At 36.0% G+C, this 12,460-nt stretch overlaps 2 protein-coding genes across 4 annotated transcripts; one reads left to right on the forward strand and one right to left on the reverse strand.

Annotated features, from left to right (window-relative positions):
- The first annotated feature begins 1,525 nt into the window (after positions 1-1,525).
- On the forward strand, positions 1,526-2,890 carry LOC141387728 (splicing factor YJU2). Its single transcript, XM_073957831.1, has 3 exons — positions 1,526-1,700; positions 1,765-2,333; positions 2,403-2,890. The coding sequence occupies exons 1-3, from the start codon at positions 1,677-1,679 to the stop codon at positions 2,821-2,823; spliced, it is 1,014 nt and encodes a 337-aa protein (XP_073813932.1). The 5' UTR covers positions 1,526-1,676; the 3' UTR covers positions 2,824-2,890.
- Polr1A (RNA polymerase I subunit RpI1) lies at positions 2,882-10,301 on the reverse strand. Of its 3 annotated transcripts, none has more exons than XM_073957830.1 (16): positions 10,159-10,301; positions 9,606-9,975; positions 9,183-9,549; positions 8,770-9,124; positions 8,344-8,702; positions 7,929-8,269; positions 7,641-7,864; positions 6,342-6,425; positions 6,112-6,276; positions 5,722-6,047; positions 5,376-5,661; positions 4,368-5,313; positions 4,100-4,298; positions 3,805-4,031; positions 3,548-3,750; positions 2,882-3,479 (listed from the first exon to the last, which is right to left on the reverse strand). In XM_073957830.1, the coding sequence occupies exons 2-16, from the start codon at positions 9,946-9,948 to the stop codon at positions 2,919-2,921; spliced, it is 4,986 nt and encodes a 1,661-aa protein (XP_073813931.1). In that variant the 5' UTR covers positions 9,949-9,975; positions 10,159-10,301; the 3' UTR covers positions 2,882-2,918. The 3 variants fall into 3 exon arrangements, with proteins under 3 accessions (XP_073813931.1, XP_073813930.1, XP_073813929.1); XM_073957829.1 differs by having other exon boundaries at positions 10,154-10,301; XM_073957828.1 differs by lacking the exon at positions 10,159-10,301 and having other exon boundaries at positions 9,606-10,111.
- Between the last annotated feature and the right edge of the window lie 2,159 nt (positions 10,302-12,460).

A 12,460-nucleotide genomic window follows, 5' to 3' on the forward strand; every position in this document is an offset into this window, starting at 1 on the left:
GTAGGACTTCGCTAGATATCAATTTTTCAATGTAATCTCCTTAGGTCATGAAGCTCGATTTATTAAATTAATTAAAATCTCACAAATAGTGGCCTTCGCCCCAAAAAAGGCAAAAACTTAAAAATAAAAATTCAGCTGAGCCCGGCTGGGATTCTAACCTGGGTCGTCGCCAACTAACAGACAATTTTGCCGACGTCTTAGCGTTCTGAACCACAATCCACTTAAAAAATCTTTCGATGTGAAAGAGATATACAGTCTACGATGGGAAAAAAATCCATTGGCTGTAATATGAATGTAATATTGAAAAATTGATTTCTGGAATAGAAGGGGGACAAATGAGTCGTCTTTGGAAATAAAAAAGCTTCAATTTGAAATTCACAAATGCAAATTTGCAATCTTGGATGTATAAATAGGGGCTCCAAATGGCGAAAATTGTCTAGCAACAACAACATCTAATATGCCTGATGATGTTAGCCTAACCAGCTAACGAAACGATCGTCGCATAGCGGTTGATGTGTGTGTAGGACTTCGCTAGATATCAATTTTTCAATGTAATCTCCTTAGGTCATGAAGCTCGATTAATTAAATTAATTAAAATCTCACAAATATTGGCCTTCGCCCCTAAAAAGGCAAAAACTTAAAAATAAAATGCTTATAATTTCGATAATTAACGAAATTTTTCGGTAAGTTAACGATGAATAAAAAGTAGTCGCTAGCCTCTACCGGCACAAACAGTGATGCCAACTTTTCTTCATGATTTTAGTCATAATTTTGCGATTTAATTTTACCGATTTTTGTCGATAACAGTAAAAATGAGTTACAGAATCCCACTGCTGATCGAATTTGAAACGTCAAAAAACATACGGCAAATTACAAATTTATTGTTTAATATTGTAAATGTTAGCACATTATGCTACTAATTCTAACTAATGAGCAAATAATGCATTATCTTTTCGTTTACACGTCGTAAATATTGATCTTGGTTGATTAAAATCAACTTTGTATATCAAAGAAAATTTAATTTTTTTGACTTGTTTAAAAATTTTTACATTCTAAATTATTTTTGTTGTAGTAATTCGCCGAAGCATCTACCTTGTTTCTTGTGCCAGCTTGCAACTTTTTGCATTTGTATTCGAGGATTTATGCCGGATTCAAAACAAATCCACTCAATACGAGGGTTTATTTTTGTATGGGAAATCTGGTAGATTTTGGCCGGATTTAGCAAATAAAACCTGATAATGCGCTAAATCCGGCTAATGAAGTCATACCTAAATGGCCCATTACAAAAAAAGTAAAAATACAGCTGATTGTCACTTCTACCTTCTCTAAATGTTCAGTGCGTTCAAAAATACATAATAAATAATAATAGGTTTGGCCCTTAAAGCTGAAATTAGCGTCTAAAATCTGCACATTCTGACCATATTGACAACACTACAATTGTTGTTGTTTCGCATTCTCCTCCTTTGTTTTGGTTACCCATTTTTATCGGTTGCTCTCTTTTATCGTACTCTTTCGTTGAACTTTTGTTCATCAAATAAACCCAAGTTGGAAAAGTCACAGCGTGTTGGACCAAATTTGTTTTTGTAATTACCTTGATTTAATGTGGACTTCTTGACTGTCTCCTCTCGTGCTGTTTAAATTTATACATATCCTAATTATATTTAAGTTGAAGCAAAATGTCTGAACGTAAAGTATTGAATGTAAGTATGCATAAATCAAATTTAGAATCGCGGAAATAATAAGTACAACATGTTTCATTTATAGAAATACTATCCGCCGGATTTCGATCCATCGAAAATACCGCGCATGAAATTGTCCAAAAATCGGCAATACACTGTACGTCTGATGGCACCATTTAATATGCGCTGCAAAACTTGCGGTGAATACATTTACAAGGGAAAGAAATTCAATGCACGCAAAGAAGATGTGGAGCATGAGACCTATCTGGGAATACGAATTTATCGTTTCTATATAAAGTGCACTCGATGTCTGCAGGAGATATCCTTTAAGACAGACCCTAAAAACACTGACTATGAAATTGAAGCCGGAGCCACTAGAAACTTTATGGCTTTAAAGATGGCCGAAGAACAAGCTCGCCGAGAGGAGGAAGAATTGCGTGAAGAAGAAGCCAACAATCCAATGAAATTGTTAGAAAACCGCACACAGCAATCGAGGAACGAAATTGAGATGCTGGAATCGTTGGAAGAGTTAAGAGATTTAAATCGCCGTCAGGAGACTGTGGACTATGAAACCATGTTACAACAGTACAACACTAAGGAAACCGAGAGAGAACGTCTGGAGCGTCAAGAAAGGGAGGACGAGGAATATGTGAAGTATGTTAGTTTTCAGCTTGTAAGAAAATAAACTATTAATTACGTTCCGTTCTACTATTCTCATTTTAGATCCATTAATTTTAAAAATAAAAACACAGATCCCACCAAAAAGAAAATCGTTGCTGAAGAAATAATTGAGGAAATAAAAGACGATGAACCCACACCTTCAAAAGTCCAAAAAACTAGTGAATTTGCTATTACTTTCAAGAAACCGGTGGGGAGTAGTAATACATCAAATTCCAGTAAAGTTGCTTTGAGTAGTATTGTAAAACGGAAACAACCTTTAGTTGTGGTAAAACCGAAAACTTCCACCACTAATGAAACCCAAACCCAAATAGAGAATATAGTCGAAAATACAAGTCAGCCAGAAAGCAAGAGTTCATCTGCTATCCAAACAGAAGAAGGCAGCAGTAACAAGAAATCAGCAACAGGTGGTAGTGGTTTATCCCTGTTATCGGCCTACTCAGACAGTTCAGAAGACTCAAATTGACCTTTTATAGACAAATATAATTTTTTACATTTCAATAAAATAAAAATCCACAAAGGGCTTAGTCCAATTTTCTTTATTGTCAACTTTATTATTTTTTAACATATTTTAGTTAGTAATTCAAAAGCACCTGTACCATTTCGTACTGGAAGACCAACCATCAAACGACTAGAAGGTGAATTCAATTCATCTGCACAGCCCATACTAGCGGCATTCTTCAAAAACTGCAAACAAGATTCGAAAGACATTTGCTGCAAAGGTGAAGCGGAGTGTTCCATGCCTTTACGGGATAAGGGTTGGAATGTTCCATCAAATGTCATATAGTCGGCAATTAACGATAGGTGACGGCGATCTACAGTAATGCCATAGACTTTGAAAACGTTCGTTACTTCTTGGACAATAACCCGAACAGCTGCTTCAATGCCATATGTGCGAGCAATGGCATGTATGTCGTTCGAATAGAAACGATTAAGGTCGAGAATGGTGTTGTGCTTGAACATCTCCACAATGTTAATGCCATCGGTCTTGAGGGTAGGTTCGTCATTGTTGCCCTTGTATATGATGGCCCGTTTAATATTATCCACTTGATGAACAACCGACTTTTCTGCCAAATCTTTAATGATGGATGAAATGTTGGGTTGTTTGTACTTCATATCCAACTGAAAGCAAAATGAAAAGGATAAGATGATTAGAGCAGGTTTATGCAACGAAAATCTGCTTCACATACATTAAATGTCAATTTGGCCCACAAGTAATGTTTTTTGTCGTAGACATAATTTTCCACCATTGAATTAAGCATCACTTTTTCAGTAATATTGTCGGTCTTTCCAGGTTTTTCTTCCTCTCCCTCTTCATCATCATCTTCAGCGTTATTTTTGGGAACTACATTTTCCAATGTGTCATCGTCCTCATCAGCTTCGTCTACATTTGCTATAAATAAAGGAATTTCATTTTTTGCTCTAATTGTTACAAGGAAATACAAACCATCATTGATTTCTTCTGCATCATCAGGATCATCGTATTCATTTTCATCCATTTTCCGAGATTTCAGTTTGAGACCCGTTGCATCATTATCAACATCCCCTTGTTCATCATCGGAAGAGTCATTATCATTGTTGGCAGATTCTTTTTGCTTTTGCGTCACACTTTCTCCAGCATCCAATTTGTCATCATTTGAGTTGTCTTCTTTTTGGGTTTCACCCATTTCAATACTACAATATGGTGAATATTTTTATTTTTATGGAAAATAACATTTATGAATTCTTAACTAAAAACTTACACTGCAGCCTTGGTGCTATTTGATTTTATAATAGCACGGAACAAAAGAGAAAAGTATTTCTTGCTCAAATACTTGATGATTTGTTTAGGCTTTACACAGAAATCTTCTCTATATGCTTCTCGGGGCAGGAACTGAAAGGTTAATTCGAACTTTTGTGCTCTCTGGGGTTTGTGTACCAGTTGTGTTTTAACATTTACATCTAATGTGGTGAAAGAAATTAAGTTGTTTGATTAAATCTTGGAGAAATTTGAAATTATAGAGAACCTACATTGTAGTACATCAGCCAAGGTTACCCTATTCAAGGATAGACGCAATTTTTCAGCATTCACTTCTTGGTTGGGTTTAATGGGTATGTCCATGGAGGGAGTTTTAATGTTGGCCGAAGCCATCATTAGAATTTCACGAAGACGGGGGATACCTAATGTGACGTTCATTTCACCACGACCAGCAAAATGGAAAGTGTTGAGTGTCATCTGAGTAGAAGGTTCACCAATGGATTGAGCAGCCAAAAGGCCAACTGGTTCACCTGGTGCCGCTAATGCTTTGGCATTTTTCACATACATAACATCAGTGACGGCAGCCTTGCGTTCGGGGTGTTTTGCAACATACTCAGCAATAATTTGTTCCACTTTTTCCGACACCGAACTGTAGGTGGAGTCTTGGCGATAAATAGAATTCGTGGGATCTGGACAACGGGGATATTTCTTCTCATACTGAGCCTTGCTCTCATCATCGGCCTTACGCCACAATTTAATTATGGCTTCATCTATACGTCGCCTGCCAGTTTTTGAATTCAGTTTGTTGGGTTTGTTAACTTCAATTTCATTGCGTAGTTCGGCCGAGAAATGTGTAAATGCTGAGATATGTCTTCTATCTATCTGGGATGCGGCATTATGTTTCTTTAGCCATGAGCGGATTTTCTTATTATGACGTTGTACTTTATTAACTTCCTCCTCCACCTTAATGGTGGCCAGTTCTTGTGGTCGTACCACAACGGCAGAGTTTTCAGTAAGGAATTCAGTGCAGAATTTCGTGTTGAAAAATTTAGATTTCAGAATATCTAAACCATCTTCTCCATAGAGATATTGGACAACACAATTATCGCTATCACGTACTGTTAAGTCATAGTTTACCGACAACCCTTCCAAGTGTTTAATAAGACAACGTTGTAAATAGCCGGAACGTGAAGTTTTGACAGCAGTATCGATAAGACCCTGTTGTGAAACAAATAGAAAGCAATGAGAGACAAAAATCACATGAGGCAAGATCTACTTACTTCACGACCAGCCATACAATGGAAAAAGAAGTCTTGTGGTTGAATGCCTGTTAAAAAGCGTCCATCTATATAGCCTCCAGATTTCGGTGATGTTTCAAAGGAAGTAAAGCTGGGCAAGGATTTACCGGAAATCATGAGCGGTGGACGTTTGCCTTCCAATTCGATTTGACCCAATAAACAAGAAATTTGCATTGTGTTGACCATGGAACCCTTTGCACCAGACAGTACCATTAATTGCAGATTGTTTTCGGGAAATTTGGTAATTAAACCATTAGGTAAACATGTTCTGTAACATAGAAGATTGGATTAGACTTTTTTTAATCAACAAAATATAATGTACACTTACTTGTTAATATCATTGGTGTAGTTATCCAACATGGCCTTATATTTACGATCCAATATTACACGGAATTTTGGATCCTTTATATAGGCTTCTTCCATTTTCTCTGATAGCACATCCAACGAGGGCACCTCATCCAAATCGAGAGCAGATGCCAAGGCAGCATTACCAATTTCACGACTTTCCTGAATGATTTTACGACGCTCTGCATCAGCCTCTGCTGTTACCAAAATATCTTTTACACCCAAAGTAAACCCTTCACGTTGTAGGAAAAACGTAAAGACTTTGGTAAAAGCGGTAAGTAAACAAGTCGAAGTATTGCCACCATAAAGCTAAAAATGAAAAAATGTAGTACCGAAAAAGTTAAAGTTTTAGTGGGCTTTCATTTGATCTTACCTCATACATGCAATGAATTAGACCATATGTGGTGGCACCATATTGTTGTTTATCCAAAACACCAGCAAGAAGTTCACCGTTACGTATTATTACTTGACTTTCGGACATTTCATTTTCCCTTAGCTGATTACCACCGCCCAATCGATTTTTACTCACATTCCAGTGCTGGAATCAAAAACAGTAATTTAACGGTTTGTCTCATCAAAAGGTTCTTTTTAGATGGCCCTTACCTTTGATGCAATTTTAGCCACAGAATTTAATGTTATTGCCGGATATCCTTCGGGTATCAAATTTATGATAATTGTTGAAAGTACCTGCAAATAAAAAGTTTTAACAACGTCGACCAAAGATTTATGCGAAATGTAAAAGGAAATCTAAAGAGGGAATGGTGTTAGTTAATCAACATTTTGCTATATCGGATTTAGAGTGAATCTTTAAAATAAGCCATTTATTGTGGGAAGCGGTAACATTTTTTAATACAACAGACAAGGGAAAGAGGGAGATTCAATGACTGATTGGTGATCAAATATACATATACAATTAAATGCTATTTTTCCAAGCAGGAATGCCTAGACTGGACCTAAACAATGCCTGTCAACATAAACTTTTAAGATGGAGGAAGGCACTAGCTATGAGAAAGTCGGGTTGGTTCGTGTTTACCTGAAAGAAGCTTAACAAGACCGATGACTATGTATTTGATTTGATGATTTGATAGTCAATCTTCCTAAAGGTCCGTATATCAAGGACTATAAATCTGTGAACGATCCATGATTTCAAAATGGTTCCGCAGCTATTTAAAAAAGACCTGCTTTCAGAAAACGGCCTCTCTCTCAACAAGCTAAAATAACTGCAGTATCCTTTAAGGTCATTCCATGGTTGCGTTTCTGGAGTTAATTGTTGCATGCTATGAGAAGATCCAGAAGAGATAGAGATGGTCGTTTCAATAGTAGAAGACTTGACATTGACAACTGTCAAAATATACTACGAACATGGCGGACATACAGACAATTAGAATATCTCAATGGGTGAGGTATCTACAACCGGAGATAAGAAAGTATCTCGAACTCGAAAAAGAAACAAAAAGATGGAAACACCATTTTTTACTACAAAATATACCCTATTGTTCTCCCTGAAAAGACTGCCTTATGTGAGAACATTAGATCTTATCTCTTTACTCTTCTACAACGGTAATAGTGTCAGATTCACTAATGAGTCAATGGAAATTGGACAATTTAAGCTGAAAGTGTGAGATCGCCAACTGGTTCTTCAACAGATTTGTCACACATTATTCGGGTACGCCACAAGTCTCTTAGTCTGTCTTTAGGGCGAATACAATGGAACAAAATATGTACCTGTGAAGTAACTATCTTTATGACAACTTATAATGGTATAGAATGGTATATATTACATTACATTAGATATTATCTCTTTACTCTTCTACAATGGTAATAGTTTCAGATTCACTAATTTACCAAACTATATTACCAAACTTGACTTAATAAAAATAAATAAAACATTTTCTTAATTACCTGTTTTCCTGACCACAACTTTATTGGTTTTATAATGGTCGGTGGTAGAAGGATGATGTTGGTTTTTATGTGAGACAAACCTTGAAACACCAACTGTTGATAGTCTTCACGATTAAAGAATCGGCCACGAATGGAAAGTTTTACACCAGAAATAACATGATCCTGAATAAGACCACCCAACGGGGTGCCATCTTTCGGTACCAAATAATTGCTGGCAACATTAACTGTAAAACAATATATATTTAATTTTTGTTAAAAATACCACCTACTCATCATTTAAGAACTCACCCAAGTTGTAGGCTTCCGAGCGAGCAACTTCACTTTGTGGCAAATGAGCGTTCATTTCATCACCATCGAAATCGGCATTATATGCCTTACAATTTGAGTAATGTAAGCGGAACGTTTTTTCACCTTGTAATATGCGAGCTTTGTGAGCCATAATTGAAGGCCTATGCAAAGAAGGTTGACGATTCAATAACAGAATATCACCGTTTAGAACATGACGATGAACAATTTTTATTCCCTTTTCTGGGTAGTTGAATAAAAGTTTTGCCATACTTTCACGTTTAGCTGGATTATTTGCTGGTATAACTGTGGTATAGCCTCTTTCATCCTGGATATAATTGGCTCTGAAAATATGAAAAAAAACATACATATATTAATGCTAATCTAATGGAAATAGGTATTATGAAAACACAATTACCCAGGATGTACGTCTGGGCCATTCATAACCATTTTACGTAGTTCAGCAACATTCCATGGTGTAACCGGTACCGGATAGGATAATTTACGTGCAAATATATCGGGAATACCAATTTCCTCAACATTAATATTTGGATCTGGCGTAATGACAGTACGGGCCGCGTAGTTTACACGTTTGCCCATCATGTGCTTACGAATTAGACCCTCTTTCTTTTCCAATACTTGTTTCAAGCCCGTGGAATTTTGTGCTTCACGTGACATGCTAACATCAAGTAGGACATTTACTGATGTTTGTAAAGCTTGCCAGGCGTTGTACAGCTTTTCATAGGGACTCGAACCTTTGGCCCCAGTAAAAACATTCTATAAAAAAAAAAAAAAAAACAAAGAAAATAAAAAAAAAACTATAACATTCAAAAGCTTATCAAACCTGCGCTTCTTCTGACAAATCCGTTGTATCTCCTTTAATGTGTTTCATGATGACACGTATTACGGAATTATTTTCGATGATATTACGATAAAGACCGGTTTGGGCGTGTTCTACTATTTGATCATGTAAAATGTTCGATGGACGTGCTTTGGGGGGAGTTACCGTTATGGTGTCCATAAAAAATATATCCACCGGGCAGAAATCTTTATCCTTTGATTTGCTAACCAGTTGCAGAACAGGGAAAAATAACCGCAGCATTTCGGGATGATTTTCATAGACTTGGCGTAAGAATTTTCTACATTCATCAGCTAATATGACCTTATGTTGGCCGGATAAGCCTTCTTTATCGCTGAACCTAGAAGAAGAATGTTATCAATAACGAGTAGTCTCAAAATCAGTTCACCCCTACGTACTTGCTCTTCATTTCGGCCATACTGATGTAATAAACCAACTTGTGGTGCATGTAACGCACAGTTTTTAGATTCTGATGACAGTGGATGCATTTCTTGGACATCGGTCGCTGTAAGGCTGCATTAATAATAGCAGCACGTACTGCCCGCGATGTTTTGGTAAAGTTCACCTGGTTACTTTTACCTTTTCCCAAAAGTTGATACATTTCAGCTACACGGGGATGGACATAGTCGCCATACTCAGTTTTTACTCGAGTCTCCTCGCTATTGTAAACAATTTCAGATTTATACAGTTCTAGTTCTTGGGCTTCCACAACATAACCAGCCTCAATAAGGCGCAGCTGCAAAGACAGCATTTCCATGGTGTGATCTGAAATGCAGTTTCCATTAAACCATTACTTTCTCAAAAATATACTTTGTTTATACCTTTTATCTGCAACTTGTTGCAGTTCATACACGAAACGTTGCATATCTTTTGAACGAACTTCACAAAGAACGGATTGTAAACCAATGCATTGAGTTCAATGTGGCCAATGTGTCCGGGACATTTTTGTATATCCAAACAGGTACCACAGGGTTCCATACGCTTTCCAAATGTGCCCATTAAACAGTCATACAAACCTCCTGGCAAGGGATGTCCCAACGGATCAAATGTGAGTCCGGTTATAACCTTGACAACACTTAGACGCTTTATTTCGTCTCCCGTAAAGACAGAGAATTCCAAGTCAGACGGAAACATGTCGATATCAAAAGTTTTCATTGTTCCCATGATGTTGCTTATAGGAGGCAATCGTATCTTTAATTGAAAACAAAGAAAAAATCAATCCCCAACAAGATGTTAATTTAAACCTTGAGTTGAAATGAATTGAAAAAACGTGCAACAAGCATTGATGCGAAACAGAATAGAATGAGAGAATAAAAATTAGGGATATAAAGATTCTGATTTCCGCGAGAAACAGCTGATCATAATTTACATTACTGTGATTGAATTCCCAAGTCGAAATCGCTTATAACGTCGTCGTTTATAGCGTCATATCGGTTGTAACGTCGGTTTTTTGTGAAATATTAGAAGTTTGCTATCGGTTATGACGTCGAATCATACGAAGAAGGAAATTTTCTCTCAATAATTTGTTGTATGCATGCATGGTAGAACAAATACAAGGTAAAGTTAATACTACAACAAATACAACTCGAACAACAACCACAAAGGAATTTGTTTTTGTTTGTAACGTTACTGCCAGTCAAGATCTATTTAACAGGTCACGTAAGTAGCACAACAACAACTCTATTTTGGCCGAAAATTCTTCAATATGTCAAAATGTTTGTTTACGTTTTCATACAATTTATTCACAATAACAAAATATTTGACAGATTGAAACCAATCAGCTGGCCGTTTTACGCCACCTTATAATTTCATCATGCTGCCAGTTGTATTTGTAAACAAAACAAGGAAATGTCTATAAATTATTGGAATTTAAAAAACTAATAATTTTTCACATTTGGTTGAATATTTTGGAAAACATGAATGAAAATTCGTTACATTTTCATTTTTTATGTTTCCACATCATTCCACTAAATGCATAAATTCTCGCAGAAAGTAGAATTCTTGCAGACAAGTTTGGGGTCGCTGGAAATTCATAAAAAAAGGAGAAGCTGCTTCAATGTTTTGTTTTAGAAATCAAAGAAGCACATGTTTATTAGGGCTTTATTTTTTTTACATTTTAACAAAATACCTCACATATTAACAAACGTTGTATCGCCTCTACAAGCGGGGATTTACTGCGCGGTTTATCGTTCGAACTTGGAGGAGGTTACATATCATTGATATGAAGAAGTCTTTCTGGGAAATGGTTTTTTCCGAATGATATATTTTTTTCCCAAAAAATATAAGTCCCTAATGTACATCGAAATAGAAATAAACGTATAAAATGTCATATGAAATTTGACACTAACGTTACAACCCAGTTCAGTCAGCTGTGTATTGCTGCTACCTTTTCTTATTCTACCATGGTATCATGATGAAATTATAAGGTGGCGTAAAACGGCCAGCTGATTGGTTTCAATCTGTCAAATATTTTGTTATTGTGAATAAATTGTATGAAAACGTAAACAAACATTTTGACATATTGAAGAATTTTCGGCCAAAATAGAGTTGTTGTTGTGCTACTTACGTGACCTGTTAAATAGATCTTGCAAGGTATGCATCATGGTACAATAATTCTTAGGTAGGCCACAGCTAAAAGCTGATTACAATTTTTTTTTGTTATGGCTTAATCTGTCAAAACCGTGTTGACATGCAGAGTTGATATTTATTATTGATCAAAAAAATTCAACTCTGTTTTGTTTTCATTTCAACATTTCGTTCTTCTTCTTCTTTGTATACTCATCCGTTATCATTCATCAAAACAATTTTGACGTTTTAAGCCATGGCGACAGGGTTGTATTTTTTTGGCGATTCTCATACCTGGCCTACCTATGAATTATTGTACCATGGTATGCATGGTGGAATAAGGTGTAACGCCAAAAACAGCTGATCTTCATCCAGTTGTCAAAATGCGTTATTGTGAATAAAATCACATACAAAATGTAAACAAGCGATTCACAGTAATGCATTATTGTGAGCAAATTTGACGTTTGACATGATTTGATGTAACACCGTCTTATGCCAAGTTTACACTAGCGCTCCAAAATCCACTGGATTTCACAAAATCCTGAAATACACCCCGGTGTTTACACTTATTTTTTGTTGATTTCAAACATATCACAATGATAAAGGTAGATGCATATGCGCAGCTGATCGAACATGAATTTTCACAAGTTGTTGTAAATTGAATTAATCATCAAAAATATAAAAATAGAGAACTTTACAACTTTATTTGGAAAATTATCGTAAAATTATCTATATATTGTATTAATTGTGTATAGTACTACCAAATGAAAAAATAAAAATAAAAAATTATTTTATCGTTGAGACATCATAATAAAAATTTTTGATAGATGAAAGTTGTGCTCAGAACCTGCATAATATTAATACCTGCAGAAGTTTTCCCGTTTAGTACTAAAAATGCGTTCCCGTACTCCGAAATGTAGCAAGACTTGCACTTCTCTTTAAACAAAAGTAGCGCCGAAAAACACCTTCTTCTCCTGTTTTCTGCCATACAATTTTGGCCTACTAGAAACTAGCAGCAAGTATTTTCATTGGCATCTTATATGATAGCTAATACGTTGATTTTGACATTTATGCAATTTCCATCATTTTTCCGTTCAATACTGACAATAGG

The sequence above is a fragment of the Musca autumnalis genome, unplaced genomic scaffold, assembly GCF_047663935.1.
Source record: "Musca autumnalis isolate F117 unplaced genomic scaffold, ASM4766393v1 scaffold_5, whole genome shotgun sequence".
Classification (NCBI taxonomy): Eukaryota; Metazoa; Arthropoda; class Insecta; order Diptera; family Muscidae; genus Musca; species Musca autumnalis.